Below are 24,139 nucleotides of genomic sequence, written 5' to 3'. Positions count from 1 at the left end.
TCCATTTTCTTCCTCTTCTATAAAAAGAATAACAAAAAGTAAATAAAAAGCCCTCAACTAAAACTGTGGAAAAAGTCTGCTGAGAGGATAACAGCGTAATTAAAGTCAGGCCCAGTCTGATGCAAAAATTCATTTACTGCGTACCAAAGCAGCAGCTCACTTGCCATCCAAAGCACAGCGAGCACAGAGTCTTAGCACTCTAGAAGATCGTATAGATTCTCCCCATCTCTTTTCTTTTACTGTATTTCATCCCTTTGTGTTTGTCACCAGTGGTCTCTTAATTCATTGGTAGTTTTAGAAGGGCGATCTCCATCCATTAGTGCTGCAGCCAGCTGTAGTTAAACTGGCTGAAAAATTACAAAGAAATGCCAGCAGGTAGTGGTGTGTTTATAAGGAAGACAGATTCATATCTTGTAGGCGATGGCATAGTTGTGTTATAGATGGTTACAGTCCCATCAGTCACAAGACTGCTTAAATCACCCAACTACACCTTCGAATGACAGATGTGCTTATAACCAGCTATAGCATAAATGACTTGTGTCTGTGACATGCTTCTAAACAGCCCCTCATCATTCATCAACCTTTTGAGAATGCACTCTGTGCAGGAGGTGAGAGTGGTATTTCTTTGTCATGTATTCAAGGTAGAGATTCCTCTTCAGTTATGGGTACCTGCAGAACTACCTGTCTTTCTCCTCTGTCCTTCAGAAACAGAACTCTTGACATCAAACCAGACATGAGATCAAGCTTTCTTCCATTCCCCAGCATCAAACCTAAAGGCATGAAATAAATTACAGTGCAAGATATGTTTCTCTCCTCCTCTGAACTCTATTTTTTTCTGTCCTTTATAAACAAGCAGGGAGATTTAAATTAACATGTCACTTTAGCAGCCAGGAGGAGCAACAGCTAATAACCTTTCTGTCAGGTGCATTAAATAATAAGATATGCCAGTCTTGTCATTTCTTTCCATCACACTAAGAACAGAGAAAGCTGTCCTGGGAACTTCACAGGGATATTTATTAGTGACCTGAAAGAATACCTGCATGGTGAGTGGGGATCTAACAGCAGAGCACAACCTAACCACCTGAGGCTTAGGTAAGGCAACAGGATCGAGGAATGACAATGAAGTGCACTGGCAACTGTCAGAGCAATCATGAGTGCTGAAGAGCCAATCAAGAAATGGAGCACTGCAAGGATAAGTGGGTTGATTTTAGCAATCCTGATTCTCCTTCAACATGTCCCAGACCAATGCATTTGCCCAGGGATACTGGATGGTTGGCAATGCAACTGTAACCGAGTCCTCCACAAGTGACATGTGCCAAGTGAAACTGAAGCTGATGGGTTCAAAGTAAGATAAGTGGTTCCTCAAATAATCTATGGAACTTCTTGCTCTAATAACACGCTCAGAGATATTAAGAAAGTTAGCTCATGGGATATTAATCCTCTAGTATATACTAAAACCAGAAAAAATTATTTATACTCTGATAGACCTTAAACTGAAGGTTGAGGAAGGACCCTAAGAATGAATGCTAAGAGAATACTAGGAGGAAGTGTCAGACATTATAATCCTGTTCATATATTCTTTCTTAGACTGCTTTTTTGGTAATAGGATACCGGGCTAGAGGAAACAATCAGGCCTTTACTATGTTAATCACATTCTGAGATTAGGACTGTCTGAAAACCAGAAAAGTGCACCACACTCACTAGCTCTAGGACTGCCACATTACCAAAGCCCCAGCTCCTGGTACATCCCCCAGTGACATCCTTGCAGTCCCTTCTTTTTTAATCAGAGTAAGATTTATGCTATTGTGGCATACTCCACAGAAACCAATTCTGAAACAGACAACAGCATAAGGTCTTCAGCATAATTTTGTGCCCACATTCACAGACCTCATGAAGAAATGTGTTTTCCACTCTGATGCAGCTGCCCTATTTTCAGTCCTAAATCAGCATCTCAACACAATCCTGCATTGCATCACATGAGTAAAGTAGCTCTTCACTGCTCTCAGCAATGGGGAAAGAGGTGTCTTCACATGCTGAAATGCCATACCTTCCTCAATGACTGACGAAACAGAAGTGAGTATTTCTCATGGTGAAATGACTGAGGGTAGTAAGAGGAAATAAAAATAATATATTTCATATTTATGAATATCCTTTCTCAAAACCATTGAGAAATGAAACAATCTAGCCTAAACCATCTTCATAAAAACACTGCCAAAGCCACAGTCCTGGAAGGCCCTTTACTACGATGTGCACACCATAGTAAAGACAAAGGTAGTAGAGAAAATAGGAACATTTTTGATCTCAAGCCATAGAAGCAATGTATTTGAAATGGAAAGATCTGATTATCCCCCCACAGCAAAATGAGAAACCATTTATCCAACCGCACAAAATACTAATAATATTGAGTGTTCACGTTGCCGTTCAGAACAAATCCTAGATTTTTATTTTTTTTTGTTCGGTTTTTGGTTTTGTGTTGGTTTTTGTTTTGTTTGGTTAGTTAGGGGTTTTCTGGGGGGAAGGGAAGTTGCTTGTTTTATTTCTTCAGGCCAGTGGGTAGAACACTAGCCTGAGTTCAGAATATACTCCAGGTCAAATCCCTCCTCTGTCATTCTCCTAAAACCCTGCTCAGTTCCTTGAACAGAAAGGTCATTCATTCTATTTCTGACCCAAAACTCTTCCTTGGAAATGAAAAACTTTTCCTCAACAAATTTGTCAAAACAAGTTCATTCTAACAAGAAGTTTTAGTTTTAAAATACCCAAAGTTTTCTTGCATCAAGACAGTAGCCTGTCCACCTCCATCCATGACCTGTACACAAACCCCCTAGATTTCCCACCAAAGTTTCACAGATCAAACCATGAGAAAACATCCCTTTCATCCCTTACAGGTCATGAAAGTACCACACTAGGGACACGTGAAGTAAACACTCCTTTTATCTCTCTGAAAAATGGATCTAACACAGGCACCATCTGCTCCCACTGAATCCAAACAACAGCCTTAAGAAACAGACCATGGCCCAACTCTTTCCTTTGGTTCACAGAGTGCATGATATATGCTTGGAAATCATGAAAGTATCAGGGCATTCCCTATAAATCAGTCTAGTGGCCAGCATTACACAAGTGGAAATCAATTACCTGGTACTAATGCTATCAGTTCTGAATAAACAGACATTGAATACTCAGTCACAGATATTTCCCCAGTCTTAGTAGCACTGACTTTTCATAAGGATCATTTGGGCAGTAGACTGCCATTAGATCCTTCATTATAAACAAGAACTTAAGGCTGTTGAGTTCTCCTAAAAATAAACCAATTGGTCGATTTGATTCTGAATAAGATGGGAAAGGGGAAATCAAATGATAACAGGTTCATGAAATACATTATCTAGCTGAAACAAGACAATCAGACTTTGTCCTTGAGTATGAAAGAACAGAAGCGTATGTGAGAGAGCAAGAGAGAGGGTTTAGGTACAAACCTTCCAGCACATGTAGAAAAAATCCAATTAAATTCAATAAAAGAATTGTATCGGGTTCTTCCTATTTAAGTAAGGTGGTAATTATTAACTCAATTTATCTCCATACCTCCAAAGAGAGCTCTCTGTGATACTTCCCAGGTTGTAGTCATACAGCTTTGTCAGAATTAGAATCACCTGAAGGCAAAAGAAGAAATCATGGTTAGTCTCAAACAATTACAATCTTATAGAACTGAAGTGACCCCAGGGAGGGCTTAGGATTCCTTTAATGGGAGCTTAACATAATTGAATGAATTGCTAAAAGCATTTGCCTGAACTGACATAGGAAGTATTTGCAGAGATGTATGTTGAGCCAATCAGACCTTTCCTTGCTCAGCTCCTCTGCATGATATTGCCAATAGGTTCTTCCCTTAACCCCAGGAGGCAGAGTGCAGTGGGAAGGAGCTGACATGCTAGACATAATATTTCAGGAGACAAGATGAGATCTGCTGTATGCAGTAGTAATAGTGATAATTTTCTGCCCTGTTTCACAAGCACTGAAACTGCTGATCTTTTTCACAGCTGTGGTGCACAGATAACCCACTGGCCTGTCTCCAGTCAAGCTCTTTTTGGTTGCAGCAGATGATATAACACAAGCAAGCGATCACCAGTTTTGACCTAGGAGACTCCAACTGGAGTTCAGGAAAAAATCTGCATAAGGAAAATAGTTCAACACTGGGACAAACTACCCAGAACATCTGTAAAGCCTCCATCCTTGGAGGTTTTAAAGACCTGGCTAGACAAAGTCATGACTGGTGATAAACCTGCTTTGAGTAAGAGGTTGAACTAGGGACCTCCAAATGTCTCCAGCAACCAATATTTCTATGATTTCAGTGAAAAGTTTTAGATTTAGACAGAAGGGAAGTGTTTCCAGGTTTTGGAGTTTTATTAGCTCTTTTGGTAAACATCTTTTTCTCTCCTGCTAGAACAGGCACTTCTAGAATAAAATTATCTTATGGGGTTACAGGGGGGTGGTGTGGGGAGGAGGACAACAAACAATTTTAGCAAAAAGAATTTCCGGCAAACATTTCAGTCTGCTCATTTGTTAATATCTTTAAAAAAAAATAAAATACTGACTTTCAAGATGATGGGCTTTAACAAGACCTACATTTGGGACATAAACCACCAGATCATTACTATTGCTACTATTTTATTTTGTGCTTCTCCCCGCCAGGTCGCTGTATACCTTATCCTCCTCTCTATCCCATTAAAACTGCAGTAAATTAAAGAGGCACAACACTTCTTATCTGACAAAATCCCTGATCTATATAGCTCTACATTATTACTTTCAGCCTGGGTTCCTAAGAAATTAAGCTTGCTAATACACATCCCCTGCTCCCTTGATAACATCGCCAACTTCAACCAATTTGGCAGAGCAGCAAAGAACTGGAGGAAATTCAGTCCCTATAAGCTCCGTGCAAGCTGGCACCAGCATGGCAGAGGAACAGCCACGTGGCTGCTTGTGCCAGGGGAGAGGATCAGACCTTGCCACTGCCATTTCCGAAGGCAAAAGCCATCCTACCTCTTACACACCAACAGCCCCAACGTAGCCACACCAGGAACTGTCTCTTTCCAATATAATCAGCATGTGAGACAGCGCAGAAAAAGCATGGCGACTCAGAAGCTGAGGACATAAGCAAACATATAGTTACTGGAATAGAGGAAAATACAGGGAACAGAGCACATGCATCTGACCGACATCTGTTTCTACAGCACAACTCCATTAAATCCCTCATAGCACAGAAAGAGGCTGCCCAAAGCATTTCCTATCTGCACAAACACAAGTCACATGCAGCTGATGAGGGAGACAGGAGGGGCACCTGAAAAAAACAGTGGTTTACCAGGGCCAAGCATCACCAAACATCCTCAGAAGAGCAGCAGCTTCCCTTATTATCTGCTCCCATTTTAATCTCCCACCTCCCACTATGCCCACTTATTGCTTTATGTCCAGAATGAGTGCCTCATCCTGCTATCCATAAACAACTGGCTGCAAACTCAGGCTATTAAAATGCAAACCCCAAGAGAGGACAGGATGCCCCAACTTTGCATCTTGGTGACACTGCACAAACAGCTCCCAGAGAAATGAAGATGTAGAAGAAATTCCCTAGAGAGATGCCCGATGCCAGGGCTGCCCCCAGCCTGCCTCGCTCCCCGACTGGGTGCTGGACAGGCCCCAGCTGCAAGGCCCTGACCGGCGCCCCATGGGGAAGGTGCCAGCCTGCACCCCCTCACGCTGGGGCCTGGTCCCGGCAGTGCTGAGGGCAGCAATGAAGCTCCCTGAGCAGAGACCTGCCCCAAGGCTTGCCCAGCCTGGCCCTGAGCTCCTGCGTGACCGCCTGGGTCTGTCCCTGGATCCTGACTTCCACAGCAGCTCCCTCACGTGTTGCCCTGCCAGCCCTGCCCCATGGCCCCCCAGCAGCATGCCACTCCCAGGCCCTTCCAAGTGCCCTGACCACCAACCCCAGACCCCACCACGTGTGCCCCTGCAACACCCACCCTGCAGCAACTGGGGGTCGATCCACGGTGACCCCAAGTGGCATGTCCGCCCACAATAGCCCCACAGTGACTCCTGCCTTGGCCCATGCATCCCCTGCTATGATGGGGGCAGTTCACACAACCACCATGACCCCTTCCCTCTGCTCCCCAGGGCACCTGACGAGGTGCCTCCCCCCAGCCTCGAGGGTCCCTCTTTGAAGAGGCAGCCAACGTGCAAAGTGCCAGCCGCCTGCCGAGGCATCAGATGGCAGAGCTGCAGCAGGCACATATGCTTCATCAAGGCTTGTGCCAATTAGGGCTTTGTAAGTGCTAAATTTCAATCTCCACCCTCCCAGGAATGCTTATCAGTGACAGCAGGGCAGCTGTCTGCTCCAGATACAGAACCGTGTCACTGCTATCCCTCCCAGCACCCTCTGAACAGGTCTATAAATCCCCTACTTAACAAATAAATAAAAATTAAGGGGGGGGGGGGGAAGGGGAAGGAAGAGGAAGGGGTGTGCACATAAAGCCTTTCCAAATACAGCTTTCCTGATGAAAGGCAGCAGTGAACTCAATGAGGTTCAGCACCAGCCTGTGTGGAGACCTGATGGAGACCTTCGGTACGATGTGGGAGTTGCACAGACTCCCTTGGGTCCGCAAAGCAGCTGGACAGTTGCTTATATCTTTTTCCAAGCCTTGTTGTCTTCTCTTGGCCACCTCCTCCTCTGTTCGCCGGAGGAACCAGAGATGTAAATGACTAATGAATATTTCCCCTAATTAATATTTTGACATCTGATAGTTTTAGAAGCAGATCTGAAGATAGCAGGCATGGAAACCAGGCAGAATAAATAGGAAAAATAGTGGAGGTTTCCCCCCCATTCTTTGCTGCTGGCTGATGTAATCTTGGAGATCATACAAGAATCAAGAAACACTTTCCCATCTGTAAAACCCAAGAATTAGAATCAGGTTAATTTTATGGAATACTAAGATTAGCAGTGTGTAATTACTGATGTTAAACAGACTATTATCTTTCACAAATTACTCAGATTTTTATTTTTTCCAACAGAGGAAAATTCACAAATCTCAAAACTTCCATGAAAGAAAACTCCATTGAGAATTTTAATTTTCTCACTTGAGTAAAAAAAAAAAAAAAAAGTAATTGACGTCCTGAAAAGAATATGAAATGTCAAAAAATTAAAAGTGCCAATATGAGAAATCAAAATATTTCACTTCCAGAGAGCTAAAACGTCTCTTTTGTTCTTTTTTCTTCCCCCAGAAATTTCAGTAAAACCCACACAATTTTAGAGTGCTGCAGTTCTCCTGGAACTGATGGGGGAGGAAAAAAAAACAGCTGCATTCCATCATACTTTTGATATAGCTCTAACAATCTTTCTGCAGAGGCATCCCTGCACCCAGACCATCCAAATATGCATTTTAGTTGCAGACTAGCTACACATAGAACACTAAATAATATTGCTATATCCTAACTTCTTAGTAAATTGAGGATAAAATCTTAACACTTAACATTTCCAAACTAGTATTTGTATTTGACACCATGCTGCAGGATACATACGCACTAGTTTGTGGGGTAATAGTTTAGATATCTCCACTTGGTGCAGATATCCTATTTCCAAAACACATAAGGGCTTCCCTATAGGAAGCTTTCTCATTTTTGTGGACTTGTATCAGATTCTAAACATCTTTAAGCCTATCTCTAGTTTCAGCAGTCTCCTTGTGTCATTTACTGTGGTTCAAATACTAGCAACAGATCTGCTCAAACATGTATGAGCAAAACAAACAAGTCATTGGGCAGAAAATTAGTTATTTCTGCCCTAGAGTTCAGTATTTTCTTTTCCCCTTTGTAATGATATTTGAATAACCTATGCAAGCCTATGATTTTGGTTATATTTACTTTTTCAGAAAACATATTTCTCCTTTGCTGTTCTCATTTCTTTGTTATTTAGCCTGCAAAGGTTAGTTCATGTTTAAGATTGCTTTTTTCTTTTTTTTTTTTCTCCCCCACTTTCTCTGTGGCTGTCACTATGTAGGACTGAGGAACCTAATGAACAGAGACACACATATTATGTTGTTCTAAATGTCAGAATAGGGGCTGTGAAGCAGCACAGTAATGAAATGAAAAATATCATCTCATCTTTTTTTTATTTCTTCCTTTGTTTTTGTTTTCTGGGACTGTCGGTTTTTCTTCTTTCTTTACCACTTACCAACCAATGCAAGCTAACAAGAGCAAAAGGAAAAGAACAAGCAAACTAGAGATACAACAGAAAGGAGGTGAAAATCCAGTCTTATACCAGCTCTGCTGTGAATATAGATAACCCTTCCTATTGCATGGAAATGCAAAACTTCAGAAAGTCTGTTCTTCATTAGGATCAGCAGTTGAAGTGGGTTACCCTGCCATAGCAGGTATGGAAGAGAAGGAGAGAAAAAACTTCATTATTCTGCATTGATAGCTCAGAGCAAAAGATATTTGATCCTGGGTTTACCACATGCCCTGTGAGTGCACCAACCATGACATATAGCACTAAAAATGTTTTGAGTTACTTATACAAAGTGGAAAAGCCCCAGCAGGCAAGAAATGGACAGAAGACTTGGTGGGTTAGCACATCCACCCCGGAAAAGACAGACTGACATAAGAAGTACTCAAACCTGGCTCACCCGTCTCCCAAAGCAAACAAGTTCCCCATGGCTATTCTAGGAAGAACAAGGTATTCCCATCTTGGACACTATTATGTTTTTTCTTCAAACCAAACCAGCATTTTCAAGGAAACTGCACTTTGTTAATCACTCCTGACCTGTGATTGCTTTTTCAGACTTTGGATATGAAGGCCCGTCTATAGGTTTCAAGATGGAAATCAGTGACTGGACAGAAGAGACTGCTCTGTGAATTTTCCAGTTTAGGCCCTAGGAGGCACTCCACTATCTTGGGAGAAATTCTAGGGTAAGCACAGCTCAATTTTTCCCAGACCTCCCTTGGCTGATGTTCAGCTGGTCCATGCTGTCTCACCGCAACCTTCCTTGCACTTCTGACCCAGGTTTAGTACTAGTTTAAATCTTTGCCTTGACCTTGTTTCCAACTGCTCTACAAAAGCATCTAGCAAGGCTCCTACAGGTTATCGGCCAAAGCTCGTCCTTTGCTGCAGCACCAGTTCCAAGTGTAATGCAAGGATTACCTTTAACCTGACTTTTCTCCCCTGGCAAAAAACATTCAGTCTCACCAAACAGTGCCAAACTAGCTGGCCAGGAAAGTAATGAAAAGTCTGCACATTGCTGCTGACCAGGTTCATAAGACATTGGGAAGGAAGGGACAGGCTACACTCTGTGGCTGTGTAACTCCTCTGCTGCTAATGATGTGTGTCCAGACAGCAAGCAAGCCCACACCGAGCTACCTTCCGCCACAGCTACACAGAAACCAGTACCTGAGCCAGCTGATAGCACGATAGGTCAGGGACCTGTAACACTTCGCACCGCTCACTGACAATTGCAAATTTACTCCTGGGAATGCTATGTGAGCACTGTGTTAAAATGTATACATGCTCATTCAAGCTAGGCTAAACAAGGATGTGGACTAGAACAATCGTTGCGTTCCAGGTTTGATTGCCATTATTAAAGACCCACTATGCAAAGTGGCCTGTGATAATCCAACTCAATCTCTTTTATACCAACAGTGCTCTCATCTTGAACACATTTTATCAGCTGTATTCTTACCACCACCACCACCACTCCCCTGGTCCTCTTTGCAAATGCTTTGCACTTTACACAGGACAACAGGGTACTAAAGTCAAACAAACAACTTTTATAGCTCCACGGTGGTAGAGATTTTTGAAACAGAAGAACACAATCAAATTTTTAAAGGTGTTTACTATAACTTCTTGGGCTCCAAGTTTTACAATGTTACCTCTAGACTGGCCTAAAACTGTGCCAGAAAGATTAGTCCTACAGGGTTCAAGTGCCAATTTCAAAATCACAACAGACCTTTGCTCATGAAGGCAAAACCAGCACTCATTTTTAGTGTTTTCTGACTTCCATGCTTTGCATGTATGTTTGCATCTGTTCCAGTCAAGACTGCAGCTGTCCTGGGATAAACCACAGAACTGAAAAAAACATTTAGTCAGTCCCCTTTCTTGCACACCATTGGCTCTCAGCATTACTTGTGTAAAGACTGCTCCTAACTCAACACTTTGTTGGAATCATTTGAAAGAGATGCAAATAGTATATTTGATAAAAAATTTCTAATACCTGACTGCAAACCACTTACAGCAGCTTTCTGAATCAGTCTGAGAATCAGTTTCTGCATTAGACTGTTAGTGCAGTGATCAGACATCTCTTTTTCACTGCTGAAGTTCCAGAAAAAAAGGAAGGTTGCCTGCCCCTCTCCTCACTACCACCCCCAGCAACCCAATGAGCCTTCAGGATGCTATTCTGTCCTGACTTCTTGTCCAGCACCACAGATTCTTCTGTCTCAAGCTACAGCCTTATGAGCACACTCATTTCCAGCGTAGGATAACTGAGGTCTTCATGAAATCCAGCATTAGCCCTGTATTAAAACTAATAACCTGATAGAAAGCTCCTAGTTTCAGTCATGTGCCAGCTACACACTCTACACTATGACTCAATCTTCAGAATGTGCCACAATTTGAGAAAAGAACAGTCACAACAGTCTTTTCTCTTCCGTGGTGCTCTCCACCCACGCAAGGAACACGCAACACAACCAGAGCTTCTGGCACTCAAAACACTGCATGTGCAGTTTGGTTGTTCTATTGTTGAGCTGCAAATGTTTAGGCATAGGGACTGTCTCACACAGGCACAGAACACAAGCAGTCTTCAATACAACAATATTTTGTTAATAAGGTTCTGTAATACACATAGCTATGTAAAAAATGGTAAAGGTATAACTATCCTTTACAAGACTCTCCCGATGAAACAGGCACACTGCCTGCTAATTGGGAAGAGAGAAACAAATATCCAGCCACAATCAAGACAGTTTAAGTACACCTCAATGTGCAGTGATCCATGAATCCCTTATTAAACTCTCGAGATCCTTTCCATCGCCTACTTAGCAGGCACAAAAGTCAATAACAAAGAAGCACTAAATTAAGTTTTCACAAGCTTGTTGGTCTGCTATAATTGAGCAGGAAGCTAAAGGACTTGAAGCTTTCTTATGCATTATGTGTTAATAAACTATGTTTCTCAGGATAGACTGCAGCGTTTGAGAGTACACACCATTCAAAGACTGGAAATAATTGGGCAACACCTATCTGTTCCCTTCTTTATCTTTACTTTCTCAACGCATCACAGAACTTTAGGACTAGGAAAAAAAGGGGGAACACAACTGGAACAGAGGAATATTCTCAATGAGCTGTTTGGTGAGGCAGCTATGTGAGAAAATGTTTTCAAATAAATTCACAAATAAGTCTGAATAATTCATGACTGAGAATTTTACAGGCTGCTCATGAATAAAAAAAAAAGACAAACTCTAGAGAACTCATTATTTGGGGCAAATTACTGGTACAAATCTTGTTCTTCATATTATTATTTAGCAATTTTATACCAGTCAGCAAGTATCAAGATCTCTAACAACTATGCAAGTACCAAGAACTATGGACACATGAAGACTTTGTGATTTGCTTTCCACCTGGATTGCAGCTCAACAGGCTTCCTTATATGAACACATCAGCAGGCAAATGAAGAGAGGAAAAGTGTGATGGTAGAGAAGGACAGCCACATGCTTATACAGCTAGACTACCAACTCCCCATTCCACCACAGTCTTTGTTATGAAAAATCCGCAAAGTCAAAATCCCTTCATTTTTCTGCATCCTTCAATGGACAGAAAAAAGGTCTGATATTGCACATCATCTCATCCGTGACAGGAGGCAATAACAAAAGTTTAGAGAGAAAGCATTAAAAATTGTCCATGTACAGGGTGATTCTTCCCCTTATTAATTTTCAGCAATCAGATTATACTCTTCCTAATTCAAAAACTATTGCCACTATTGTGCCTAATAATAAAAGGATCAGAGAAAGCAAGCAAGGATGATCAAAGATGTGGAATGGCCATTTTTTAGTGAGAAATTACTCTAACTCTTAATCCAAGAAAGAGACGACAAAGGAGATATGAAAGACATCTGTAAAGTCAGGCCTGTCCTGAATTGATTATTCACTGTTTTTCAGTACTCAAGACCTAGGACAGCAAGTGAAACTGGGAGGTTCAAAATACTACATATACATGAGTTGGGAAATTCCTTCCTACTGTATTTTGCAGATACTGAAAACTTAACATCAGTTCAAGGGGAGACAGGAGAAGTTCAGGGAAGAGATATGCACTGAGGTCAATTAAATAAAAATATATCAAGCACAATGTTTGTGCAAGGTTTCCAAGGTATGCAATTTTAGCCACTGTTGGAGAAGTAATATGGCCAAGAATGACAATTCTTTTGTTCCTATAGCTACCATAGCTAGCTTTAGCCCTCATGAATTTGATAAATCTGTTTATAGTTATTCATATTTTTGGCATCTATAAAAACCACCTGTAGGCAAGAAATTCAATGTTTGCCAAACATGGATACCAGTATTTCCTTTCTTAGTCTCGTATAATTCAATCAGTAGAGCAAGATGTATGGCAGTTTCTATTCTACTCAGCTTACAGGGGTCCCTGGCGTGGTGACAACTTTTAGAGGAGACAGCAATACAAATTATAATAAAGAGAAGCAGAATGAGGCATCTCCCTCCCTCAATTTTTTTAAAGATAGCCCCAGTCTTCATGCTTGTCATCAGGATGAAACAGAAATTTGTTACAGTCTAAGAAGAATTTAAAATACTACCACCACCAGAGAGAAAGAAGTTACATTTCTGTAATAGCTAAAGCCCAAAGGTCAAGCTTCTCCTGGCTCCAAAAAGGACCCAAACCTAGGCCTACCACATTCCAGAAAAATACCTTAGCCACTGACATACTGAATAACTTGTAAAGCGGAATTAATTCCTTGCTTTGAGCCCTTTTTCCAACATTGAAATCCATTTTCACAAATTCCCCTTTTATTCAATGAGAATCTGTTTCATGGAAATATTTCTGAGCAGCTCCATATGTGATTAATGAACTAAAAAAAACCCCAAACCTGATAAATTAAAAGGAATAGAAGGAAATTCCAGAGAGTAAATTACCACATGGGAAAAAAAGCAGAGATATTCAGCTTCCAAAGTAAATGTAAGAATAGATTTTCTTCCAGTAGCAGAAGTAGGCAGGGAAGAGGGTAAGGAGGACAAAAACAAAGGAAAAAACTATCTGTCATCTTGAAATGTTTTAATACAAAGGCAAATAGTTAAGAATAAGACAAGGCTTCATTTCAGAAGACAAAACCTGGTATAGAGAGAATCGATTACACACTATAATTGCATTGATGCTTAAAAGCCATTAGCACGAGAGCTCTGTGCGTGTTTCAAGAGGGAAAGGCAGTCTTCTGTTTATTCATTTCACTGAATACCCACAGAGGCCTTTGGGGGATTATTTCTGAATCAAGACCAGAGGAGGGTGAAGCCCTAAACTACTTGGAAGGAAATTTCAACTCTTACGCCCCATTATATTCGCTGTCAATCAGCAGCTCTCACTTAAACATGCAGTTACTGCCAGTGATTTAGAGTGGACACCCAGAAAGGGTGAAAGGGTCAATTGGAGAAAAGCACTAAGCTGTTCTGTGCCTGGCCTGCTATTGGGCTTGCTATGGAAACGCTCAGAGACATTCTGGAGGCTCTGGGCTTTGCCGACGGACAAAAGTTTTAAGCGCCGAGAAGCCATTTCTGAACCAAATTTGGAAAGCCTGCACATCTACAAGTAAAAACTTGCTTCTGAGGAGTTTCTCAGACATCTAATCTTATGTGCAAATTATTGCTCCAGCATAGCCACTGGCAGCTAGTAGAGAGCAGCATACAACACACTCAGAAAAAGAGGAAGCACGCAAGAAGAGACTTTATGAAAACATGCTACTCAGCCATTAGGAATCTACTTTGCAAGCTGTATTTATGGCGGTGCCTTCCTGGCTAAGACCAAGAAGTTTCTGAAGGATTTAGAAATAGCCATAAACTCCAAACACACAGAGTATTTCCCAAACCAGTAATCCAAGCCTCCACTGGAACATAATTCACTCAACTCTCCCCGAAGAAAGACTGAATAGGAAAAATATCACAAAAGGCAACAAAGTCGAGAAAGGTTGAAACTAGAGGTCTTTCCTTGGGAAAGGAACTGTATCCTGGGGGAAGACTGAGGGTGGAGGGATACACAAAACCAAAACAACTGGGATTCATTTGGTATGTACAATACCCAGATTGCTTATGCTGGGGCTCACTACAGAATATAAAAGTGAAAAATTAGCAAGCAATGAATAATTTATTTAGCACTTTACTGTTGTTTAAACAAATCACTTTCATGAAAGCAATGTGTATTCAAGCAATAAATCACTGTTTAGCACTCTGTCACAAGCAAAAGATACTACTTGACAGAATTATTGAATGATGTTGCATGACCATAAGGCAACTACAACAGAGAGAAGGATGAATAATAGACTGCCTCCCTCTCACCTCAGGGAAGAAATTAAATCTTTAAACTAAAACTTTCATCCTGGGACAGCAGGGGTAGCGAAAAACTTATGACCATAAGTGCCTTGCATCTTTAGGTCCCAAAAGTACCCTGACAACATTAATTGATCACTCCTAACAACAGCTCTGTGATGTAAGTTGGTTTTATTACACACATCAAGCATGCAGAGTTTAAGAGAGTTTGTTATGGAAGGCAGGGAGGGGACACTTACTCTGACGAACTCCTAGGTCTTCAGTCTTGAAATCATTCTTCCCTGTCCTCTAATGCATGGAGAGATGGACTTCATAAGGTCCTTGACCTGCTCTAACTTTAAATCACAGCTTCCACCCTGTCTAGTTCTAACAGGGCATGAGTCAAATTCAAGCTTTCTATTGCCCTTCCTGTAATCCTACTGCCTTTTTTGCATCAACACTTATGAGACCATATACTTTTTTGACTGATCTTCAGTGATGAACAATGCTATACTAACAGACACAAGGTATGGTTCCCAGAAACTGAGAAAACAAACAAGCTTGGTGCAAAGATTATTTTTATTCAGCACACTCTTTTGTTATACTGTGTTGGGGGCATCTGTTCTTCTGAATAGTGGTTCCCCCAAAAACACTCTTCTAGCCCTCCCTAGACATCTTACACTAACAAATAACAATAAAATGCATCACACCATAGACAAATGTGATAGATCTCATTTTATGGCAACCCTTCCTTAATGGAGTTAAATTAGAAATTAATTTGGCTCAGGCCTAGGATTCTGAAAGTGCCTTGTGAGCTCTCTGGCTGCCAACACTAATTTGGTCACTTGTTACTCCTCAATAGTGCTAAGAAGAAAAAAATGCAAAATCAAGTCCTTGTGTTCTCAGCTCCTCCCAAATCAGCAGAAATCTCAGGGCCAAATTCAGCACAACACTTACTTTAGTTTGTGTGTTAATCACATGAACAATAAAACAAAGCAAGAATTTTGTGTGCTTGGTTTGCCATAAACAAATGAGACAAATCATCCATTCAGCTTGTTCTCACTGGTCATCACAGTCAAGGAAGCAGGATGATTCAGAGTAACACAGGGCTTTCTAGAAGCTATGAACAGAACCACCACTTACTCTAGAAAAAGACAGGGCAGAACATAAGGACAACTGATCTTAACTAATTGGATGTCTTTATTATTGAAAATTAGATGACCCCAAAACTCCAGATGAGTGAGCCCAGTCTCAAAAAGAGACATTTCAGCCATCACCCAGTACATTTTGTCATCTGAGATTTGTCTGATTATACAAAAAAAGTTCTTCAGTTCCTTGCATTCTTTCACCCACTCCAGCTGCAACAAAATATGCCAGCAGCAGCTGTTTGTAATAAGCTGGAAGGCATCTTGAGACCAATTGTAATGCAAAGGTCATATTTTCCAAGCTGTTTATAGACAGTAATTTGTAAGGTTGTAATGTCACATGTTGTCAATAATTCAAGATGGGAAATTGAAACAGTTAATAGGTCATCAATTCTTCACTTTCCCACCTTATCTCTTTCTCCCCAAAGAGCTGTTAAACCATGTTTCATCTGAGCATGTTCCTTGAACCTCAGACTCAAAGGTTTCATTTGTTTATGGAAAGAAACTTAGGATGGTAAGATGTAAGTAATCCCTTAACAGGCACCCAGGGATCATAATAGATATAAAGCGAACATTTCAGACCTGGGATATAAATTCCTGATAAAGGTCTATTCTCACTGGGGCTCTATATTCTGTAGAACAGGTTGATGCTGTCAGAATGAAAACTGTTGTATTTTAGCAAAGAGAGGAAGACTTAGTTAAAAACAGCTTGTTAAAGGAAGTGAGATATATATTCAAAGTAAGATCCTTTCCCCAGTTCCTTTGGAAAAAAACACCCTGTCATTAAAACATGAATCAGGGGTTGTTCCTTTTTCTCCTCCCCTTCCCTCCCACTCCCCAATTTACAGCCACCAGTTAAAGATGAACCAGTTCCCATTGGCATCATCAACTCTGTCAGCCATTTGGGGCAACCCTAGTAACAAGCACAAGCATTGATATAACATCAATGTATAAAGTTTGCACCTTGGAAAGCTGCACCCACTGAGTGGGACCTCTTGCTGCATTTCCACCTAGAACCCAGTCCTGGTTTCGGCTGGGATAGCGTTAATTTTCTTCTAGTAGTGGGTACAGTGCTGTGGTTTTGATTTAGGATGAGAATAATGTTGATAATGCATTATTTTGGTTGCTGCTAAGCAATGTTTACACCAAGTCAAGGACTTTTAAACTTCTCATACTGCCCCGCCAGCAAGGGGCTGGGGGTGCACAAGGTGCTGAGAGGGAACACAGCCAGGACAGCTGAGCCAAACTGGCCAAAGGGATACTCCACGCTATATGACATTGTTCTCAGTATATAACTTGAGGGAAGTTGGCTGGGGGTTTAGACCATGGGTTGGGAACTAGCTGGGCATCAGTGGTCTGCAGGTGGTGAGCAATTGAGCTGTGCATCACTTGTTTTGTATATTCTTCTATTATTATTATCTTTCTTTTCTTGCATATTAAACTGTCTTTAGCTCAACTCACAAGCATTACCTTTTTTTTCCTGATTCTCTCCCCCATCCCACTGGGTGGGGAAGAGTGAGCAAATGACTGTGTGGTTGATTTAGCTGCCTGCTGGGTTAACCGTGACAGATCCTCATGAAATTAGTGCTGACAAAAGAACACTTTGGGAAACTGAGAACATTTGCTGACCTGCAGCACTGGTGCAAACCTCCTCAAGGAGCAGATCATGCAAACCTTAAAATCGACTTGTATGGTCATATTCTCATAGAAACACTAAAATTGTGTCTACGTCAAAATAATGCAAGTGTCCTTGGTTGCAAGATAGGATTCATAGCCCATCATCTGAGAAGCCTGAAATTGGCATTGTGATGGGGAGACATAGCCACCTGATTAGGGACGCTTCCTCCAGAGAAAACTGTTAGATTATTCTCATTCTCTTAATCTTATTTAGAGCACAGCCACACACAGAAAAAGCTGAAGAGTGTAACAGGACTGGAAGAAAGATAGAACTATGCAGGAGAGAAAACCTGTTACTGAGCCTCAAGTCAAAAGATCAAATCAGCTGCACTGAGCTGGCTCAGAGTTATCTGCACCAGCTGAGGACTCACCACTGACTGAGGTGTGAAGACAGCTGTTCGTTTTAAACTACACCCTCCATACAGGAAGAGTGTATCTGATATTTACCTCCACAGGGTTCAAAGCACATTCAGCTCACATTCCCATGCCCTTGGGAAGGAGTCTGACAGAAACAAATGATTCCATCTTTTAATGGGCCAGACTATTTATGACTACTATAAGTCAAGACAAATTAACACTAAATATTTTTTGGGAAGTTATTAGGCCTGAGATACTTTCAGCAGCACTGTGACCAAAATGACAGTCCCCTCAAAAAACAACAAAAAACCCCGAGGTTTTTATTCTTTAAAAAGGCCCTCATTGGCCTCTACATCTTTCCCTCCCCTGCAAACTCCAGTCTCCTATTTTTTAACCATGCTGGAGGGGAATGAGGGGAGAGATTAGATCTGGTGGAACAGGTGGAAGTTTTCCACCAAGCAATGAAGAATAGGAACTGAGCAAGAAAGGAAGGATGAGGGGGATAAAAGGAGGATAAAACAGAATAAAAGAAGGATAAAATAATTAAGACTGTGTAATTACAAGTCATTCTGTCTTAGGGCTCTTCCTACCTGTCAGGAAGAGAACTTGTTAGATTTTAGCTGCCTCCTAGTTATAAAATAAGAAGAAAGGCACGTGCGCGTATCCTGCAGAAGGTTCATCTCTTAATTTTAAGAGGCAAGATGGTAACTGGCACCTCACACGTTCTCTTTCTCCAGGCACATATTTTATCAGGAAGGTAACTTAAAAGGAGGGGAAAGTCAAAGCATATTACAAACCAATGCACAATAATCTTATTAACCCACTAAGATATATGACTAAGATCCTATTATCCAAAGTATAACAAACCTAAGCTGCCTTCTGCCTATATCCTCCAGTCTTTGGAAGAAAGTGTAGGAGGGGCACGGTAGTCCCAAGTGACTGGTGACCTTCATCTTAATTTCTCCTCCTCATTTACTGTCAAGAAGGATGACTCTCAGTTACTATATATATAAACTGGTTTAAGTTTGGGGTTTTGTGTGGGGTCTTTTTGGAATGAAAAAGCCAAATCAGTTCCTGACTTCCTCTGTCCACAGAGGGCAAAACCAAGAACAAAAGGTTACTGGGTGGAAACCTGTTACACAGAACTGCAGCACCCAAACCACTGATCATTTTTGATGACATCTGACCAGTGCTGTCTTCCAGGTGGAACAATGATGATTTATAAACTTCCTGTGGAATCTGATATCCTTTTGGACTTCCAGACATGAGGGTAAGAAACAGCACTGGTTTGGTCATTCCCACTACTGAGATTGTCCTTGTTCTCTAAAAAAGCTAAAGCTCCTTTGTCTGTCCCTCCATCACTTCCTTCAACTCCTCAAGCTATGCTTTGGGTCAAAACCTCAAGCTCTTACATTGAACAAAACAGACCAACACACAGGTGCAAGGAGGATTTCCTTATGGGGTATGCTCTTGATCCTAGAACTAGCCCACATGTCCCAACCTCCCTGTTGGCTTTGCCATATTCCTTATTAAGGTTGTTAAAAATAGGAAGCAGTGTATTAACTGTAATTTTCAAAATTCCTATAACTTTAAAAAAATTACTATTAATTTTGTTGATAAACACTAACTACCATTTGTGAATGGTATAACATAGAAAAATGGCCTGTTCCTCTCACCACACTGAAGAGAAGTGTATTGTTTCACCAGCTGTATCAATACAATAGTGAAAGCTGGAGGAAAAAGAACATATTTTGAGCTCTTCTGAGAATTTCAGGCTCTGTAATACAAATGTTTTATGCAGAAAGTTTATACTTGGGGCTTGAGGATTTCTGGGTGTGCTTCCACAGCATGTTAACAGCATACGAATTCCTTCCTACAAACACAGAAGCATTGATTCCCAAGCTCTACAGGCAAGATTCATTCCTTAAAGTCTGGACAGGGGATCCAGACACTTGAAGCCCTGGCAAGTCACAGATAATCTGGGATCACTAGAGATTTAGAGATTTAATTTCAGAAGCACTCAATAGTTTCAAAATTATTTCTCCACCCTCAGATACTCCTTTTCTATAAAAGAAACACTTTATTTCTGAATGCAAAGCTCCAGCCAAATAACTATGTCTCTCCCACTTAAACCCCATTTCTGATTTTCCAGCATTACATTCCCAAATTCTAGTCCACTGATCTTTCCATTCAACCTTAAACTTCAACCTTTTGGGTGCAAACCCTTTGCAGCAAACCAATCTGCTCTTGGCCTCAGCTGAGAAAGCATTTTAGAAATGCGAATTTTGCCACAAAGCTGGACATTGCTTCCATTCCTCTCTTACCTGAAAACCATTACCCAAAAATCCCACTAGAAAATTATCGTGGTTTCATTTATTATAGCAGAGAATCCTCCTGAATTATTTCTAACAAACTTTGAGCCCTGTCATCAGTTCACTGACCCATCTACTAAACTAATTTGTCTTACACTTACAGGCACCCATTTATCAAGACCGGTATAGAATGAAGCTTTATATTCCATTCCCTTTGACTTATACTTTACATTTGACACGTGTGCCTCCAGGAAAGCATATACAATTTTCTCCCCAAAATCCCTGCTATTGCTCAACACCTGTTCTCAAGGAGAATGGTATTTCTGTATTTTTGCCTTTGAGCTACCCAAGCAACTGAATAAATAGGTCTTATGGAAGAAAAATATTCTCATGATGTCACCTACCACCTTTATCCTCAGCTGCCTGTTCCATAAAGCTCAGCAGGGAAAGTAGATTATTAGCCTTTACCCTTGGCTTGCTGTTAATCAAGTAGCTCAGTGTTGTACTATAAGCACCACTAGCAGTATATGTTCCCCAAGGAGACTAACTGATATCGCTCTATAGGTTTCCAGTGGAGCACCGATAATTTCCACCAGTTGGGGATATCATTCAGGGAAGGAAAGACATTCTGAGAAATTCCTACAACCTAAGTAATACACTCTGAGGATCGGATCTTTAGCCAGTGGAAAGCAGCGGAACATCATGAATTATTGCCTCCAATTTCCTTCACTGAAAGATTTGCTTCACCAAGAAACACGCAGACAACTGGGAAAGCCCAAATGAAAGAGATGATGTACCCAAGGGCTGTACCCTTCCGCCTCACAAACTGCACTAAGCCCAGGAGACCCAAAAAAAGTTTATAAGCTGCAGCAAGCTCAGCTCTCCAAGGGCTTTCCCTTATTTATTTTTTCCACTGCAGAGAAAGTTTAAGGCTATACCCCAAACTAAAACAAGGAAAGAAATTCTGTTAGTAATGAACTTGGTAAAATTAAATTTGTCAAAAAAACCTAATGAAAGCCACATCCTAATTTGCAAAGGAGAACACTGAAGCTGTTCACACCATGCTCACAGAAAACACATACCTGATAGTGGAAGGTGACTGGGGAAGAAACACTGTGTGTACCTTCACTGTGAAAAAGCTCCCTCAATTTTATCACAGGTCCTGTAAGACCTGCTGTGCTAAAAAGAGTTGCCTGACACTGCAGCCAGGGCCTATGTGCAATTTTATGAAATAAAAAAAGCTTGCTTTCCCATTTGTTGAAGAGATAGAAACTAGGACTTAAAAAAAAAATCTAATGAAGCAGAGACAAACATATACATCTTATTTGGAAAAAGTCTCATGAACCTAAAAACTGTCACTATGATTTTTTTGAATACTGAAGATGTAATACCAAGACACAGCATTACCAGACAGTGGCCTCTTCTTTTTCTGGGGTAAGTACAGTCAGCATGAAAAGGTATCAGCTCTACAGATTTACTTGTGACAACCCAAAGTAAAAATTCAGCTCTAAATAATGAGCTTCCTATCATTTTAAAAGGGATTATCACTGCACAAATGCATCTAAAGATTAAAGACTACTCAGCTGTAACTGACATGTTGTTAAACCAGTAAAATCTTTCCATAAAAACTGTGGTATCCTTATTCTTTTAAAACCAGTTTCTTCTTCAATAGAAAAAAGAATGTTAAGCATTTTAGAAGATGATTAAAGCAAAACTAGGTTGAAAAAGAAAATTTCACATTATTTCCCAAAGAAAGAATTCAGGTCCTTTGGCTTTAATTTCTTTCACAGAAAAAAACATGCTATTTAGTGTTAGCTCCATGTTAAATTTCTAGCAGTTTGAAAAAGTGCGGAAAATATCAGCAAAAAATGAACCAGAACATTTTCCTTGAAAAGAAACAGACGAAGAGGCAATAACTCTGGTTCACCGATACCGATCTCACTAGGAAAAGGCGGACACCCTGAAGTCAAACAGAGAGCCAAAGAGTTTTTTGTTATTTGTTTCCTGCCAGTTTCCCCTATTCCTTCCTCCCTCTGTATGCAGAAAGCAAAGCAATTACTCATGTCAAACTAGTAGAGCGACAAGGAACTCAGCGCTGGGCAGAGAGAAAGGCACAGATTGAACACAATCCTTGCTGTCGGCTGCACATAGCACAGCTCAGTCCGGCCGGCCACAGCAGCGCTGGAAACATGGGATGGTACAAATAGCAGCCTGATGCCACTGCACCTGGGAAACCCCCAGTAATCACCCCAGGACCTCTGCAAACCTCTGCCGTGCTCCTCCCCAGAGGGTTGGACCCTAGAAGAACTACCAGTTGAGAAAGTGGCAACGCACTGACATCTTCATTCTTGTTCAATAGGAAGCATTAAAACATCAACATCATTCATGGGTGAAGAGTTACACAAGCTGGAGTTAGTCAGGAAAATGCCTTTCTCTTAATTGGGAAGATGTGTGCAAATAATCAGGAGGGAACAGAGCAGCTCCTGGTTGAACAGCACTGACGGTTTAAAGGAAAACCTCTCTGATATTCAGTTGTCTTTTCCAGACCCGCTGTGTTTGCTGTCCTTGGATTTCTGAAACTGCGTGCTGCCACGGCAAAGGGCGATCAGTCCCGCTGAGTTCATCTACACCAAAGGCTAAGCTATTGTGGAAAAGGACACTTTAAGTAAATAAAGCGCAACTGATTTTCATTGCAGCTTGTGCAGATGAGGAAATCATGGTCATAATTTCCACACCTAATTACCCACCTTGCACTGGCAATTACACTAATTCCATGCACAAATTAGACATGGCACTGCATGAGCACATTTTTTATGCAGTGATCTGCATTTCCAATTATTATTTTTTTTTTAATCTGGCCCTAAAGCTTTTAGTGGCTGATATTGAAAGTCGAGTTAGCAGGAAGGGCAGTAGACAATGGTTTTTCTGGAGATGCATGTTCATTTCATAGAGATACTGCTGTTTTGCTGAATAACAAATTCACTTTCTTCTTTTTCAGTTCCTGAGGACCAAAGTTCTGATTTCTGCCTTCAAATACTTTGAAAAAAAGCAGTATATAGATAGCAAGATGATGTAGCATTATGGTGACAAGCAGTTTGCAACAGTAAAGGAGCAAATTACTGCTTCAATTCTACATGACTAGCAAAGCTCATGAATACAGTTCCTTCTTCCATATGTACAACCAATAATTCACAATAAAGATGCAGAATTTTGGGGGGTTGTTTGGGTATTGGGGTTGGGTTTGCCTTTTTTTTTTTGGAAGGGAGGGGCAGAAGGTCAGGATAGTATGAAACAAAAATCTGTATCTCGTATCAAATGAGTTTCACCACTTACAGGAAATAGAAAAAAATTATTCACTGTGCTTTACCCCTCTAAAAGTCTTTCCTATATTACTTAGTAGAAAAGAAGATAAATACAGGAAAATGTAGTAGGAAGAGGATGGAAAGGCCCCATAGGAAAACTGAAAAAAAAACCCCAAACACATACAACAGGCAGGAGAAAAGCTTTCAAAAATCAAGTGTTATGATTCAAAACTGACAGTTTGTTGTTTTTTAGGGGCAAATCAAGACATTAATATCTTCTGAATTCTGATGCAAAAAATAACAGTGAGAAAATTTTTTTCACTTTAGCTTAAGATCTAGAGTGTCAGATACGTTTATCCTTCTGCTTGCCTGCCTACACTGACCAGTGATGTGACCCTGCATGGACAGAGGTCCCCAAGGAAGCACTTAACAGCTATACTGATTGCATTGGTCTAACTTGGTCGAGGGACAGCAGCACTACTTCCATCACAGCAATGCAAGTCCCAGTACAATATATAAACATATCTACCTATGCAAAGGACTTTTAGCATAGACTTACAGCTTCAGTTATGCAAGTACCCTATCAGCAGACTATAGATTGAGGGCAACTGCTCTGCAATTAAATAAAATACTTTCTACTTACTAAACAAAATGCCATATTTAAATTATTTTTTTTTTCTTCTTAAGTAAATAGACTATTATGACTGCAGGTTCTTAAATTGCTTTTAAATGATGATGATTTGGCTAGAATAGAAATAAGCAATCTAAAATCCCTTCAAGTGCACTGTTCAATCTCAACTGAACTTGTCTA

The 24,139-nt window shown here is 40.8% G+C and overlaps 1 protein-coding gene across 3 annotated transcripts in view; it reads right to left on the bottom strand.

Annotated features, from left to right (window-relative positions):
* SORCS1 (sortilin related VPS10 domain containing receptor 1) overlaps nucleotides 1-24,139 on the bottom strand; it is a 301,203-nt gene that overhangs the window by 204,718 nt on the left and 72,346 nt on the right. For all 3 annotated transcript variants that reach the window (XM_075757978.1, XM_075757976.1, XM_075757977.1), the window contains exon 2: nucleotides 3,577-3,644. In XM_075757978.1, coding sequence (XP_075614093.1) covers nucleotides 3,577-3,644 — 68 coding nt within the window. The remainder of the gene's footprint in view (nucleotides 1-3,576; nucleotides 3,645-24,139) is intronic.

The sequence above is a fragment of the Balearica regulorum genome, chromosome 7 (assembly GCF_011004875.1).
Source record: "Balearica regulorum gibbericeps isolate bBalReg1 chromosome 7, bBalReg1.pri, whole genome shotgun sequence".
Lineage (NCBI taxonomy): Eukaryota > Metazoa > Chordata > Aves > Gruiformes > Gruidae > Balearica > Balearica regulorum.
The sequence above is the reverse complement of the archived record's forward strand: the minus strand, read 5'-3'. Positions and strand labels throughout refer to the sequence as shown.